Below are 17,400 nucleotides of genomic sequence, written 5' to 3'. Positions count from 1 at the left end.
ATTTCAAATGCAGAAATTGATAATGTCGTAAAAGATTTCTGAGGATTAAATGGGATAATGGAGGTGAACATTCTCAGCACAGTGATTTGTACATATTAAATTCTTTTTTTTTTTTTTTTTCTGAGACAGAGTCTCACTTTGTTGCCCAGGCTAGAGTGAGTGCCGTGGCGTCAGCCTAGCTCACAGCAACCTCAAACTCCTGGGCTTAAGCGATCCTACTGCCTCAGCCTCCCGAGTAGCTGGGACTACACACATGCGCCACCATGCCTGGCTAATTTTTTTCTATATATATTTTTAGTTGTCCAGATAATTTTTATTTCTATTTTTAGTAGAGATGGGGTCTCGCTCAGGCTGGTCTCGAACTCTTGACCTTGAGCGATCCACCCACCTCGGCCTCCCAGAGGGCTAGGATTACAGGCGTGAGCCACCGCGCCCGGCCTGTACATATTAAATTCTTAATAAATATTAGTTCTCTTCTATGCCTCCCTAGCTCCTCTTTTTTTAATGGAGGGTGGTTATTTATTAGTTCCATTTACTAAGCATCTGCCCTTAGTAATCAAAGGTGTTATGTGCCATGTTTCCTACCCTCAAGAGTTTGAGGTACAGTACTGGGCATATAACTAAGATTCCAAGATAATCAAGTAACAATCCTTTCCCTTGAAGTGTTTGCAATTTTGTTAGAAATCAAAGATATCTATTAGAGAATACTTGGAATCATAGAGTGTTCAAGTCTTTCTGTGGGTGAATAAAGTTTGTAGGGTGCTTAGATCACATCAGTACACAAGGTCAGTGTCCTTGGACTCTGTGCTGAGTGGAGGCGAGCCTTGGACTGGCAGTCAGAAGCCCTTGGTTCTATTACTGGTTTTGCCACTGTCTCTGTGTGATCTTAGGCAAGTCACTTTCCCTTTTGGGAACTCAGTTTCCATATCTAGAAAATGAAAAAGTGGAACTACCTCTCAGCACAAGGAAAATATTAACAGATTCATATAGAGTTACTGCAAAAAATCAGAAAACAGAATTCAACACACATCATCTGCAGAAACTTCCCCCAAAAAACATCCATGATGCAGAATAAAACTGTAGGACAACATTCCAAATGGAATTTGACTATGTGCCAACTGAACAAGAATAAAGACGAGAAAGGAAAGGAGGATGAGGAGGGAGAAGGAGGGGGACAAGGAGAAGAAGGAGAAAATGGTCAGTGTATTGATAATAGCAAGCGTTTCTATAGCAATTGATATGTTCCAGGCATTGTTCTTTGTACTTTACAAGCATCAACACCTTACCACAATCCTCTGAAATGGTATTATTGTTACCATTTTGCAGGTAAAAAAATTGAAGCACAGATTTTAAAAATTAAAGAGAGATTCGGTAACTTAATCACCATCTCATACCCGCTAAGTGGTAGAGCCAAGATTTGGACCCAGACAGTCTATACTCTACTGCATTAATGAGAATAATGACAAATGTATAAATAAAGGGCTGTAACCACGGAACCAGCCCAATCTGGTTCACCTTTGTGTAATATTAATAAAATGGTGGGTTGCTTTTTAGTTGCCCTGGATGCCAGGATGCAAGTTACATAACTGGAACATGCCCAGATGAACCTAGCATGCAACCATGGGCAGAACCCAAGTGCTTGAACCAAGGAACAGGGACCGAATTAAGAAGCAAACACCACATGGCATGATCCATGATCCCATCAGATCTAGCCCTGGCATCACCCGATGGCATGACCCAGTCAGATCATGCCTCCCAGTGTTACCTCATGGCAAGATTCAATCAGATCTCGCTTCATTACCCTCTGACTATAAAACCTGCCCCATCCTCCCGCTCAGGGAGACAGATCTGAGGTTGACTCCTGTCTCCTTGCTTGGCAGCCTTGCAATAAACTTTCCTTTCTACAAAAGAACCAGTGCTTTGGTGTTTGGCTTTCCAATACTCAGATAAATGGACCCCGTTTGGTTCAGTAACAAGGGCAATACAGTATTAAAAAGTGGAGATCTGGTCAGCTTCCACACTGTCCTTTAGCTTTAGCTTCATGTGATCCTAGGGTCAACATTTCCTTCCTTTTTGCTGGAAAACCAGAGGAAAAAGCTCAAGTCCCTGAAGTTGGAAGCCAAGGCACTTTAGATCCCCTTTGGCCAAGTACTACTTTTAGCAGGGGAGTATCTTGGAATCCTTTTTCTAGTATCTGGAGGTCATTTGTATCAAGTGGTTTATCCCAACTCCCAGAGGAAAGCTTGCACACTACATACTTTTGAACTGCCAAGAAATAACTAGTTCATTCCTGGGACATTTCCCATCTGTTGCTTTGTGGAAATGCTTGAATTTCCCCTGTGACCAGCACATCCAAACATTTAGATCAATGACTCCCTAGTCAGAGCTCCAGACCATGTTTTTACCATGCTCACATTCCAAGTGAACTTGAACCAGTGGCTAAATCTGCCACTGAATTGTACACTTAAAAATGGTTAAGATAAGCCAGGTGTGGTGGCTCAGACCTGTAATTCTAGCACTCTGGGAGGCCCAGGTGGGAGGATTGATTGAGGTCAGGAGTTCGAGACCAACCTGAGCAAGAGCTAAACCCCATCTCTACTAAAAATAGAAAAATTAGCTGGGCATCATGGCACATGCCTGTAGTCCCAAGCCACTGGGAGCCTGAGGCAGGAGGATCGCTTGAGCCCAGGAGTTTGAGGTTGCTGTGAGCTATGATGAAGCCACTGCACTGTAGCCAGGGAGACAGAGGTAGACCCTATCTCAAAAAAAGAAAAAAGGTTAAGATGGTAAATTTTGTTGTGTGTATTTTACCATGTTTTTTAAAAATTAAAAAGTGGGGAAAAATAAATGAAGGGTGATCCAATGAAATTCTGACTTTTTTTCATGGCGGCTACTGCCTTTTTGAAATATTCAATTCTGTCAAAGAAAATATGCTCTAATGGGGTGGGGGTGTCGATAGGGGGAGGATGCCTGCTTTACTGATGTCGGAAGCAGAAACTTTCTCTGCCTATTTGATGGTACAAAGCCAGCCCCACACCACACCAGGCTGAGGGAGAGAAGAGGATCAGTGTCCTGCAGGACTCCCCCCTCAGCCCACCTGCCCCAAAGCCCCCAAACTCGCTGCTAGTCAATTGTGCTGGCTCAGGAGGAAAGAAACTGGAGGGAAGAAAAACATCTAAGAGAATGAAAATTCTTTCAGCAAACATTTATTGACAGCCTTATAATAACTATTATTGTCTACTGAATTCAACTTACTGGTGTTAAGAGAAATGATCCGAAACATATTACTAAGATAAAAAGATGATTGTGTGATTTTCAGATGTCATGACAAAGCATGACTAGCAAGCCTGCTTAGGAGTCATCTGTCTCTGAAGAGAAATGTAACATTTACGCAATTAGGGCCCAGACATTGTATAATTCTGTAAAGCAATAAAGTGTGACAATTTCCTTTTCTGTCTAGTAGAGAAGATAATCCCAAAGGATATGGTATTATTGCTTTATAGGTCAATAACCTATTTTGTGTTTAATTTAGCAATCTTACTTCAATATTTTTCTTTTCCATTGACTATAAAAGCTCTAGTTTTTATGTTCTATTTTGTCCTTATGTTTGTTTGTTTTGATTTTTTTGAGAGCGGATCTCACTCTGTTACCCGGGCTAGAGTGCAGTAGCATCATCATAGCTCACAACAACCTCAAATTAGTGGGCTCAAGCAATCCTCCTGCCTCAGCCTCCTGAGTAGCTGGGACTACAGGTGTGTGCCACCACACCTGGCTAATTTTTCTATTTTTTATAGAGACGGAGTCTCACTATGTTGCTCAGGCCTTTTATATTCTATTTTGAACTGGCCTTGTCATCCTGCTAGTCCCCTCATTAATGAGTTAAATGAAACTTTGACCCATGCTCACTGTCGATTTCTATGAGAATTATGTTTTTAACATGCTGAGAATTATCCATGACACTAAGTGTCAGACCCTAGGTTAAGCAATTCATAGATTCATGATACTCCTTTGAGGTAGTTTCTATTTTATCCCCATTTTCCAGATGAGAAAGTCAAGGCATAAAAAGATAAAAGAATTTTCTCAGTGCCAGCTTTTATGCCAGGAGCTTTGCTCATCACAGTTTTTTCTCCCTCCCTAGAAGTTCTGTTTATTTGTTCATTGATTTTCTGCCCCACCACCACCACCCCCCAACACACCACCCACATCTATTGAGCACTTACTGTGTGCCAGATAATCTCTGCTAGGCTGGTAATATAGAAATGTTAAAACACATTCTCTGCTCTCTTATAGTTTTGAGTGTGGAGGACAGATGCATAGACAATTATCATGTAAACATGTAAGGGAAAGAGAGGGCTGCGGTAGAACAGAGTGGGTATCTAACCCAAACCTGTGGGCATGAAGTCAGGGAAGGCTTCCTGGAGTAGGTGACACCCGAGTATTCTAATAGGAGTTAGCTGGACCAAAGAAGGGGATGGACAACATCTCAAGATGAAGTCTTCGTTCCTTAGTGTAGTGAGAAAGGCTCTTCCTCTGACTCTTGCTCACCTCTTCATATCACTTCTTCTTCCCCATTGCCTACTCTGATGTGGCCATACTTAAGTACTACCAATTTCTCAAGCATTTATATCTTTCTCCTCTGCTATTACATCCTTTTGTATCTTCTTCACCCTGTACCTGAAACAACCTTTCCCCAACCCCCAACCTGTTCTGCAGGACCTATCGCCTCCCCTAAGTGTCCTGCATCACCTCCCTTAAGAAGCCTTCCCTGACCCCAGGCTACATTAGAGGACTCTACTCTCCCCAGATGCCCTTCATACTCCCCAGCCCCAGTCCCCACCTTCCTGGCCCTCCATCTTAATAATTGTCACAGTGTATTATCAACATCTGCTTACATGTCTTTCTTTCCACTTGACTGTCTGCTTCCTAAAAAGGGATCTTGTCTGTTTTAGGTCCTGGCACACAGTAAGTGCTCAATAAGTGCCCATTGAGTAAAAGAATGAAGCAGCATGTGAAAAGCATTAGAAGAAATAGAGGAAGGAAAGATGATGGCTCTCAGAAGCTCTTAGCAATAACTTGGGAGCAGTTCAGATTAGAAGCACAGAGTGCTGGGGCAATTGCTGTGAACTAAACTAAGAAAAATAATATATGTGTCCAGAGCTGTACTAAGTGATTTGCTTGCATTATCTCATTTCATTCTCACAATATCTCTGAGGCAGGTGCTATTATTCTTTCTATTTTGCTTATGGTCTCAGAGAAGCCAAGTGACATGCCCCAGCTGAGATGTGAACCCAGGCAGCTCTACTCCAGAGCCCATGGCCACGGTCTCTATGTGACACGCCATGCTACTGCGATTCTCCATCCTGGGCCATGGGAGTGGGCAGAGAAGAGAGTATAACCGTGACAATGTAGCTGCAATGGAAGGCAAAGTTCTATTGGTTTGTGAGAAGAGGGAGAGGTCACTTCTACCTGAGGACATTTGGGAAGGCTTTAGCAGAGAGGACTTAGAGAAGTCTAGAGAAGGACAGCAGAAAAGTAGTAAAACAGCAAAGAATATAATACAAGTAAAAAGGATAATTCCTCATGAAGAAGTTATTTTATCTCAACAATGCGAAGTTAGAACTTAATTAATGCATTTGCCACATTAACAAATTAATTAAAATATGGAAAATCATGTTATCATCTCCTTAGAGATTATAAAGGATATGAAAAACTCAAAACATTTATCATAAAAACTCAGCAAACTAAGAATAAAAGGAATATTCCTTAATATGATAAATGGCATCTACTTAAAAATAGCAAACATCGTATTTAACAATAAAACATTGAAAGATTTCCTTTTTAAACCAGAAAAACAACAAGAATACGCTCTCATATTCTCTATTACCATTTCTATTCAACATTGTACTAGAGGTTGTAGCAAGAACAATAAGTTAAAAAAAAGAAATAAATAATATAAAAATTAGAAAGGAAGAAATAAAACTGTCATTATCTACTAGTGCCATGATTATGCATGTAGAAAATCCAAAAGAATCTACAAATGATTATTAGAATTAATAATTATTTATTATTAATAATTATTAAGGTTGATGGATACAAAATTAATGGAACAAAATTAGCATTTCTATATACTGGTAGTAAGTGGACTGGGACATTTTTTAAAATATCATTTTTAATAACATTTAAAAATATGAAGGACTTAGGGCAACAGGTTTAGAGGAGAAAATTATAAAACTCTGAGAGAGGCCAGGTGCAGTGGCTCACATCTGTAATCCCAGCACTTTGGGAGGCCAAGGCAGGGGCATCACTTGAGGCCAGGAGTTCGAGACCAGGCTGGGCAACATAGTGAGACCCCATTTCTAAAAACAAAGAGGCCTGGAGTTTGAGACCAGCCTATGCAACACAGCAAGATGCTATCTCTACAAAAAATAAGAAAATTAGCCAGGCATGTTGGCATACATCTGTAGTCCTAGCTACTTGGGAGGATGAGCCAGGAGGATCATTTGAGCCTGGGAGTTGGAGGTTGCAGTGAGCTATGTTCACACCACTGAACTCCAGTTTGGGTGACAGAGCAAGATGCTGTTTCTCTCTCTCTCTCTCTCTCTCTCAAACACACACACACACACACACACACACACACACACACACACGCACACACAACCAAAAAAAAAAAAAACCTCTGAGAGATATCAAAGAAGATATAAACAAATGAACAGATAGCCCAGTCACGCACTGGATGATTCAAAATTGTGAAATGTTAATTCTCCCCAAAGTCATTTACACACTAAATGCAGAATCTCATCAACCTGATAAAAATGATTACAAAATTTATGTATAGAAGTTCTATATACAAAAGCAGCCAAAGTACTCTTGCAGAACAAAGTGGGAAGACTTGATCTGCAAGATATGTAGACTTGTTATAAAATAATACTAATTGAGATAATGGGGCATTGGTGCAGGAAGAGACAACTAGGCATTGAAACAGAATAGACACATTTTCCATCAGAGATGTCACTTTAGATCAGTAAGGAAAGGCTGACTTTTGATATGTGGTGCTAGGACAATGGATATCCATGAAAAGAAACTAACCTTGGCCAGGTGTGGTGGCTCACGCCTGTAATCCTAGTACTCTGGGAGACTGAGGCGGGCAGATCTTTTGAGCTCAGGAGTTCAAGACCAGCCTGAGCAAGAGCGAGACCTCGTCTCTACTAAAAATAGAAAGAAATTAGCTGGACAACTAAAAGTACATATAGAAAGTATTTATAGAAAAAATTAGCCGGGCATAGTGGTGCATGCCTGCAGTCCCAGCTACTCAGGAGGCTGAGGCAGGAGGATCACTTGAGCCCAGGAGTTTGAGGTTGCGGTGAGCTAGGCTGACGCCATGGCACTCTAGCCTGGGCAACAGAGTAAGAATCTGTCTCAAAAAAAAAAAAAAAAAGAAAAGAAACTAATCTTGACCATACGGCCTAAAGGTGAAAGACAAAACTATAAAGCTTTTAAAGATAAATAGCATATCTTCACTATCTTGGGGTAGAGAAGGATTTCTTAAACAAGGCACAAAAAGCACAAACTGTAAAGAAATGGATTGATAAATTTAACCACTTTAAAAGTAGGCACTTCTGTTTATCTACAGACATGATAAAGTGAAAAGGTAACATTTGTGTGTTCTGTGTTCAGAAAGCCAGGAAGCGTGGGTTTGGCTGAAGCTGGAATACGTGGGTAGATAAGGCTGCAGTGATAGGCAGAAGCCAAACCAAGAAAAACAGCTCCCACCAATTCCTGGGGCAGGCAGGAGCTGAAATCACCCTGACTTTATGGGGCTTCTTTTCATTTTCCCTAAGCTGGGGTGTTTTGTGGGGGGAGGTACCTATAGGGGAAAATCCTGATTAAGACTTATTTATATCTATTCCTTTGCCTCCCCTTTGGGAAATCATTATTTCGTGTCTCCCCTCCATTCCGCCTGTGGCAGGGTCAGTTCTGTTTGCTGCCTCCAAAGCCAAGGTCCTTCTTATCTCTCCCACCTACTGCAAATGCGCAGTGTTCTGGGCACTTCGTATGAATCATCTTATTTATCCTCACAGGATGGTCTAATAATGAAGAAAGCATGTTTTGGAGTCCAACTCACATGGGTTTGAGTCCCAGCTCTGCCTTTACTTGCTGAGTATCTTCAAGCAGGTCAGTTCACTGTTCTGTGCCTCTGTGTCCTCATCTGTAAAATGGGAATAATGACTATTTCTTCAGCCTTTTCATAGGGTCCTTCCTAGTGAGAATAAGACACATGTACTCTGCTTACTTCACTGCAAGCTCTCGGTCCATATTATTGTTATTATTCCATGTCCTAGGGGGAAGGTGTCTCTGAAGGGTCCACACTCCTTTGTTCTCCGATTGGGCCGTGTTGCTTAAACTGCCTATCTTCAGTAGCTAATGGGGGAGGGAGGGCTTGGTCCTCTGAAGTCCAGCTAGGCACACTGCCAGTCCCCGGCTCATCCCTGCTCCCGCAGCCCTGGCAAGGCCTCCCTCACCTACTGGGGCTGCACCAGCACTGGCCCCAGCTCAGCTTCCTGTCTCCCTTATCTTTCCCCAGCATGTGCTGTCTGGAGTGGGAAACACCACCACTTGCTTCCTTCACTTCCCTTTGCTCAACAGAACCCTCATTCTTTAGGCCTCAGTCAAATCCCAGCTGCTGGCCTGGCGCCCAACCTGCTCTGTGATGTTCTGCACCTCGGCCACCCAGGCCAGACGCAGTGTAGGCACTGGCTCCAACCACGGCATTTCTCTTCTCTTCCCCACCCCAAACCCTGGGTTTAGAATGAGAAAACTCTCAAGTTGCCTCCACTCCCCAGCTTCCCTACCCCCACTACTCCTTTCACTCTCCTTGTTCGCAACCCCACAGCCCCATCCTCTTTGAGTTCAAATCCCTGCTCTGCTTTTCCAAGCTGTGTGACCTCGGGCAAGTTCCTCAACTTTTCTGGGCTTTAATTTTCTTATCTGTAACATAGAGACAATGAGCCTAGGCTGCCCCAGAGGAAATTATTATAGGGCTAGCACATAGTATGAACATTAGGCCTATTGTATAATGTATATAATATATTAAACATTCAAGCATGTTAGAGGGATGCGTTCAAAATGTATTTAGGGAGAGTGACCAAAAAATATTTTTTTGAGGTACTGTGTGGGGATTAAATTCACTAATTTGGGCATCATAGAGACAGAGGTTCAAATTACAGCTTTTGCTGTGTGACCTTAGGTAAGTCACTTAACCTCTCTGAACCTCGGTTTCATTATTAGTAAATATAGTGATGCTAGTGAAACCTACCTTATAGGGCTGGCAGATGGATTAAGTGAGTTTATTTATTATTTATTTTTCTAACCACTATACTAATGAGGATAAGTGAGATTATGTAAAGATCTGAACACTGTTCCTTGCCAGTGATAAGTGTTACCTATAAAAATGATGTTGTCTCACTGTTTGCTTTTCAGGCTTTTGGTGTGTGAGAAAGATGTTTGGGAAATAGCTGTTGCTGCTGCCACCTCTGTCCATGAGAGATCTTAGCTTGGTGGGAAAGGCCTCTGTGTATTGAGCTCTGTGGAGGGTGACGGAGGTTCACTTTAACCCCAGTGACTTTGGCCCTACCTGCTTAGATTGAAGGCTCACAACATTCAATTTCAAATTGGTTCAATCATATACTTTATCACCTGCTACCCCAAAGCACCCTTCAAACCCTCGAGAGAGAAAAAAGGCAAAGCCAAAAGATGCACAACCTCACTAGGAATCAGATAAATGCAAAATAAAACCAAAAAGAGATGCCACTTTACACCCACCCATCTGAAAATGCCAAGGGTTGGCAAGGATATGAAGTGAGGGAATCCTCATATACTGCTGGGAATGTAAACTGGCACAGCTTTTTGTAAAACAGTTTGGCAATATCTAGAGAAACCGAAGATGCATGTACCCTGTGACTCAGCAGTTCCACTCCCAGGTTCTCACCTGCGAAAACTCTCCCACATATGCACGAGGAATCGTGGGTAAGAAGGTTCATACCAGCACTGTTTGTAATAGCAAAAAATTAGGGGGAAAATGTCTAACAACAGGAGAACGGATAAATAAATTGTGATATATTCCTAAAATGGAATATTTTAAAGCAGTAAAAATGAATGGACCTCCACGTAGCAACATGGATGCATCTTACCAGTATGTTAAGTGAAAAAGCAAGTTGCAGACGAACACATACACTTTAATATCATTTACATAAAGCTCAAAATATGCAAAATACCACTATATGTTGTTTAGGGATATATTCATAAGTAGTAAAAATTTATAGAAATGAAAGAAAATGAAAAATAGCAAATTTTCATTTTCATTTGAAGTGGTGACTTCAGGGGCCATGGCAAGGGGAAAGAGATGAAATTATGGAGGAGCACACAGAGGCTTCAATTATATTGCTAATATTTGATTTCTTATGCTGAATGGGGGGAAAGGTGTATTTGAAATATAATTCTTCAAGCATGAAATAATAATTCTTCAAAAATGAAATATTTTATGATAATTTTTTATAAAAGGCAAGACAATATAATTGGTAGTGATCGAAATCATTCCGCTTTTCCTAAGTCCCCCCACCCAGGAAACCAAGGTCCCCATTCTTCTTCCAACGAGACCGTTTTGCAATAACTGAGAGGTGAGCATGGATGCTCTTACATACATTCAGTTCAGAGAACAGGAGCCTGGTATATGTCCAGGGTTTGCCCCAGACTCAACTATGACATCATCTGTCCCTCCAGGGAGAAGCATATAAAATAAAAAGTTAAAATCCGCCCCCAGCCCTTTGCCCAGTCGCATTTCCCAGAGGTAATCCCTATTGACAGTCTACAATTTTCCTACGTATACACAAATACACAGATACACACATTTTGTTTTTAAAAAAAAATGAGGATGAAATATATATATATTACTTGGACAGAAGTGAAATTTTTAAATTAAAAATTGTAAACAGAATTATACTATACATACTACTCCATACTTCCTTCTGCCACTATCAACATCTCATGGACATCCTTTCTCGTCAATACATCTGCTCATAATGATCTGCCACCCTCTTCCGCAGCCACAGAGAAGTCTACTGTGTGGATATGCCACAGTTTATTATTAACATTTTTATTTTTAATTAAATAAGAAATATATGGTCATATTCTAGATATTAAAATTTCAAACAATACAGATAGGGTGATAAAATCCCTCACAAACTAGAGTGATAAAACCTTTCACAAGATTCCCCATTCCCCTTCTGCACACACACAAACACACAGAGCCCCCTATACATGTTTTTAATCCCAGGCCCCTCCCTAGAGAGAAACTGTTGCTATGTCTGAAGTAAATCCTTTCAGATTCATTTATTCTCATGAAGAATCAGGTTGTTTAGCTGTTGTGTGTGTCGTTGACACACAATTTCAAACGTACGTAACATTCTGCAACTTACTCTTAGAGATCTCTGTACATCATAACTATCTCATTCAGTCATTCATGTCACTGATATTTATTATGTGATGTGCACAATTCTAGGCATAGTTTCGAACAAGATGGACAGCCTCTATCCTCACGGAGCTTATGTTCTGGTAAGACATTCAAACATGTAAATAAACATGTAAATAAATAATATAATTTCAGGTAGTGCTAAAAATATGATGAAAATAAAGTGGGGATTGGGCAGGGGAAGGTATATATATTTTTAAACTACTGCATAGTATTCCACAGCTTGGATTATCATAGTGCGGGGGAAATTTTTAAATTTTAAAACTTTTCTACTTGCTTCCTCAAGTAAGAAATACATTTTATGTACAATCATTAGGTATCCATAATAATTAAAAAATTCAAAAGAAATATATTTTACACTGCTATCTAAAACCCATCAGAGAAACATATACACACAAAACCAAAACACACACATATACAACTGAACAAATATTTCACGAAATAATGCTTACCCTTACTTAAGTGTGATGCACTGAAATTTTTTATTCTGTTCTAGTTCATTTTTAAAAAGTGCTAACCATGAACTTTAACATGATTTTCATTGTCTACTAATAGATTATAACCTCAGTTTGAAAAATACTGCTTTATGTAACTAGTCCTCTACTGAGATTAATATAGATTTTTCATAATTCTCTATTAAAAACAATATTGCAGTGAGCTGCTTTATACTCATTCTATGAGTATTTCTGAGAGCCAGGTCTCTGATTGCGTAATTGCTATTTACTTAAAATTCTGGTAAAAATGTAGCCATTATGTTGGAAAACTAAATAATTCTAATTCCAGATTTGTCACCACCATGATGTATAAACTTTGGGCAAGTCCCTTCACTTCTCTGGGCCTCAATTTCCCCATCAGTAACCTGCTGGTCCTACACCCTGGAGGGTATTCTAAGTTAAAAGCAGATGCCCCACCCCCTGACTCAGCTTGGGCGCCCTTCTCCCCCCTTTCCGTCTGTGGTTCCTCGTTCCTCGGAAGCAGCCCAGGGAGAAGGGAAAAGGCAGGTCTGGGCAGGAGAGCGCCATGCAGGGCGGGGCAGAGGGAGGGCAGGAGGGAGGCCGGCCCCCTAGTAGGAAATGAGGCAGAGTAGGAATAACACTTTAAAAGCCTGACACCCTCTTCCTCCTCCCATCCCTTGATCCCTTGGCCTGCTTCCATCCTCCTCTGCTCAGCCTCTGCCCCTCCCAGATGGTCCTCACTTCTCTTTTCCCCAGGCTGCAGCTCACCGAGCCTGGAGCCTGCCTGAGCCAGGAGCCTGGGTCCCTCAGCCTCAGGATGTTGACAACTTTGCTGCCGCTACTGCTCCTGCCCAGCTGGGTCCTTTGTAGCCAGGAAGCCTTAGATGGTAAGTCTGGGACACGTCTCCTGCCTCGGGGTGGTTCTGGGTAATCTCAGCCTATTTAGGTACATGGCAAGAGAAGAGCTTATCCCATAGCGTCCGTGTCTGCAGCTGGCTGGATCTCTCCACAGGTCAGACAGGGAAGGTCCTGGGGACTGGTTTGTGTTCCAAAGTCAAGGTGAGGAAGTACATTTAAGCCCCGGAGAGGAGGAGATGACGGAGGCTGGGAGAAATAGAATGACTGGGAAAATGGGGAAGAAAGCAGCAGAGAGGGTGAGGGAGTCAGCCTCAGGAGAGGGGAGAACGGAATGAAGCCCCGGACGGACGAGAGCTGAGGGTGATGGTGAATAGGGGTCAGTCCGGGGAAGACGGGAAGAGACTCGGAGATGAGAAGAGAGATGGAGGGAATGGGAAGGTGCAGGGAGAACTGACGGAAACTTGGGGAATGACTGGGGCTGAGAGAGGGGACGCAGAGAGGAAGCAGCTGGCGAGGTGAGGAAAGAGAAGCCGTGCCCAATAGGAGAACTCACGGGCGATTGATCAGGGTGGTGAAGGGGACTTACTACCCTGCATTATAACCGCACAGGGGCCTCCTGGCCCCTCTCCCACAACCCCTATAGCTTCAGTCTGCCCCTCCGAAAAGGAGCAAATAACCAGTGTTCAATGAGTGTTCACTATGGTTAACACATGTATTGACTCATTTAACTCCCACAAGACCCTGAAAGGTGGGTAATATTATCTCCATTTTACAGAGGAGGAAACTGGGTCACAGAGCAGTTAAGGACCATGTCTAGGGTTCCCCATACAGATATACTTATTCATACCTGCAGATACAAAGCACAACTTCTCAAATGCAGGCACAGACAAGATACACACACACAGATCTACACTCCCGGACTCGTTCAAATGTTCTCTGGGCACCAGCTCTGTTGCAGGCCCTTTTCTGGGTGTAGGAGGCAGAGGTAACCAGACATGGTTCCGCAGCCTGGAGGAGTTCAGTGTAGATTATGTGTGTTGGAGACTGTCACTTAGTATAGAATCCAGTGAGATGTATGCTAACACATGGTGGTTTTGGGATCACCCAGACAGACCCACTGTGTCTGGAAGGGTAAAGAGGAGAGGTATCAGGAAAACTTCTTCAAGAAGAGAGCAACTGAGCTGAGTCTTAAAGTGTGAATAGAAACTTGCTAGGCAGAAAAAGGGAGGCAGAGCAACCTTGACATGATGTTCACATGTCAGCCAAAGGCAGCATGAGGAATGCCAACAAATCTGATACATCTAAGCCCAGGGAAGAAGCAGGAGAAGGTAGCTGGGGCCAGGTAACCAGCAGCCTTGAATGCCAGGCTAAACACTCTGGACTTGATCCTGTGGACAGCTATCCTGTGGCAAGGCAGTGTAGCAGAGTGGCTAAGAGTACTGGACTCAACTCCCTGCATTCAAACCTTGGCCCTGCCATGCCATCTTAGCTTCAGTTTCCCATGTACACTGAGGTTAATAACAGTAGCTACTGCATTATTGGGGGGAAGACACAAATAAGATAATAATGTGTGTAAAGCACATTGCCTAGATCATAATAAGCACTTAATGGATATTAGCTATTATTATTTTTAAGTGATGAAGGCAGTGGTATGTCACCGGAGGAATTTAAGTAGGAGAAAGACATGATTTTGTCCATGGGTTAGGTGGAGGTCAGATTAGAAGGGGTGAAACTGAGAAATGAGGGAAGGGGAATGAGGCAGGAAGTTGCTGCCCCAGTCCAGATAAGAAGTGACGAGACCTGAACTAGGGCAGTGGCAGAGGAGAGAACAGGAGATGGAATTGGGATTTTACTGTGGGTCAGGATTTGTTGACCAACTGGAAATGCCGGGGAGGGAGAATTGAGGGGGAAAAAAGAGGCAGAGAGGAATGTCTCTTCCACTGCAGGCCTCAGTTTCCTCACCTGTAAAACGAAGATAATTATCTCTATCCTGCCCTTCTGGCAGGACTGTGAGTGTCAGATGGGGCCAGCAGCGGGAGGGCACTTTATGGTTTAGGAAGGATCCAGAAGGTGGGCGGCCAGCCTCTGGGTAGAGGGTTATTATCTCCTGCTGCCCGCCGCCCGCCCCCACGCTGGCCCCACGCTGACGCCGACTCTGCCCCCAGGCCCGCAGAGCTTCCACATGCTCCAGATCTCCTACTTCCGCGACCCCTATCACGTGTGGTACCAGGGCAACGCGTCGCTGGGGGGGCATCTGACGCACGTGCTGGAAGGCCCAGACACCAATGCCACAATCCTGCAGCTGCAGCCCTTGCAGGAGCCCGCGAGCTGGGCGCGCACGGAGAGCAGCCTGAAGTTATACCTGCGCCAGTTCCACGGGCTCGTGCGGCTGGTGCACCAGGAGCGGCGCGTGGCCTGTGAGTGCGCCGCGGCCGGGGCGGGGCTGGCGGGGGCGTGTCCTGGCGGGGGCGTGTCCTAGAGGGGCGTGTCCTGCATGGAAAAGGGGGGTGTTTGCGGGTGGGCGTGGCCCTGTGGGCGTGCCTCGTGTGCGCCTGGGCCCTAGAAGATTGCCGGGTGGGAACTGGAGGGAATCGGGTGTCCTAGTTTCTCCCTTCCTGCTGGCATAACCTCCTGGGGCTGATCCTGTTGGGAGGCTCTGGCCCTGACTCACCCTGACCCTCCGCGAAGGTTTACTGAAGATTCCCCACCCGTGGCCTCACAATACTCCAACTCCTTTTCTTAATAGACCTGTCCCCAGCCAACCTCCACCGCCCCAGACACACCCCGCGTCCTTCTCTGCCCATACTTTACCCGCAACCCCCCCAGCCACTGCTCCTCACAGCAGCCGGCGACTTTGCTCACAGCTCCCCTCACAACCCCCACTACTTCGCCTCAAAGACCCTAATTTCTTCTCTCAAAGCCCCACCGCCTCCCCTCATAGCCGCCAACTCCTTTCTCTTCATCCTAGTCCCTGCCCCTCCTTGCATAGCCTCCAACAGTCTAGCCCCAGACCCCTCCCTGCAGCCCCCAGGCCCTCCTCCGCAGACTCCCCTCTCCTCACAGCCACTGACTGTCACCTGCTGGCGCCCTACCACGCTCTGTTCCCGGTGGCGGACATCCCCCCACACCTGGCACCCTTTCCATACAGCCCCCTGACCCTGAATCCCCCTCCGCAGTTCCTCTGACCATCCGCTGCTTCCTGGGCTGTGAGCTGCCTGCTGAGGGCTCTCGAGCCCACGTCTTCTTCCAAGTGGCTGTGAATGAGAGCTCCTTTGTGAGCTTCCGGCCAGAGACAGCCTTGTGGGAGGCAGACACCCAGGCACCCTCCAAAGTGGTCACCTACACCCTGCAGCAGCTCAACACCTACAATCGTACTCGGTATGAACTGCTGGAATTCCTGCAGGACACCTGTGTGCAGTATGTGCAGAACCACATGGCCATGAAAAACATGAAAGGTATGTTGGGACTGGGGCCAGGCCTGCTGGGGAGGGGGTGGGTTTCAGACAAATGGATGGACCTGAAGGATGGATACCCTGAGCAACAAGAAGCCCACAGCTGGGGCTTTGGGACCGAGTACACAGTTAAGTCACTTGGTAAACTGGACCCTTTCCTTTGGGGCAGAAATCCTTTGGGGTTTGTCCCAAATCAGGGACTCCTTGGGGATATGTTCTAAGGGCTAACCCTCTGCGTGTTCTGCAGGGAGCCAAACAGACCGCTCCTACACTTCGCTGGTCCTGGGCGTCCTGGTGGGCAGTTTCATCATCGCTGCTGTGGCTGTAGGCATCTTCCTGTGCACGGGTGGACGGCGATGTTAATTACTCTCCAGCCCCCTCTGGGAGTGGGCTGGATTGATGGGGGCTGGTAAAGGAAGGTTTCAGCTCACTGTGAAGCCAGATTCTCCTGCTGGGACACCATATCCCAGAAGGTTTGGAGTGACAGCTCCTTTCTTCTCCCAGGTGTGCCCACCAAGGGTTTGAGGGAGGGGAGGTAGAGAGGCTAGGTGGACAAGGTACTTGGTCTGCTAAGGACCTAAGAACTTGCATGCTTTCTGAATTGGTCTGAGAAGTGAATCCTTATCTGTCTTTGTGAAAAACAGATGATGGAATCGGGGCAGGTGGTCCATCCTCCAAAGACAGACAGAATCACCTGAGGCATTCAAAACACATAACCAAGTAAAACAAGTCATCTACAACCAAAATAAACAACATTCAATGCTTACAGGTGTGCCAGACTTGGTACGGGACACCAGTATAATGGGGTAGAAAGAAATAACTGGAGAAATGGTGGAAGCGTAAAGTCCAAGTAATATAGAAATAATGTTATTAATTAATCCATTAATTAATAATAATAATAAATTTTTTGTAAAACTTCTGGAAAAGTAGCCTATAGCCTTTGCTTCCACTTCCTCATCTTCCACTCACTCTTCGACCCACTGCAGCCTGACTTCTCCATAAAGTACTCTAAGATCACAAGTAACTTCTAATCATCAAACCCTCATCCTTCATGATATCTGCAACTTTGTGGACTAGAACTCTCTTTTTACCCAGGATACCATACTTCTAA

The 17,400-nt window shown here is 44.3% G+C and overlaps 1 protein-coding gene across 2 annotated transcripts; it reads left to right on the top strand.

Annotated features, from left to right (window-relative positions):
* Positions 1-11,575: 11,575 nt before the first annotated feature.
* On the top strand, positions 11,576-17,029 carry PROCR (protein C receptor). Of its 2 annotated transcripts, XM_045528738.1 has the most exons (5): positions 11,576-11,607; positions 12,736-12,866; positions 15,003-15,254; positions 16,014-16,292; positions 16,537-17,029. In XM_045528738.1, exons 1-5 carry the CDS (start codon positions 11,600-11,602, stop codon positions 16,650-16,652), a joined length of 786 nt encoding a protein of 261 aa, XP_045384694.1. In that variant the 5' UTR covers positions 11,576-11,599; the 3' UTR covers positions 16,653-17,029. The 2 variants fall into 2 exon arrangements, with proteins under 2 accessions (XP_045384694.1, XP_045384693.1); XM_045528737.1 differs by lacking the exon at positions 11,576-11,607 and having other exon boundaries at positions 12,570-12,866.
* The last annotated feature ends 371 nt before the right edge of the window (positions 17,030-17,400 follow it).

The sequence above is a fragment of the Lemur catta genome, chromosome 17, assembly GCF_020740605.2.
Source record: "Lemur catta isolate mLemCat1 chromosome 17, mLemCat1.pri, whole genome shotgun sequence".
NCBI classification, from domain to species: Eukaryota; Metazoa; Chordata; class Mammalia; order Primates; family Lemuridae; genus Lemur; species Lemur catta.
This window is presented reverse-complemented; position numbering and strand designations above follow the sequence as displayed.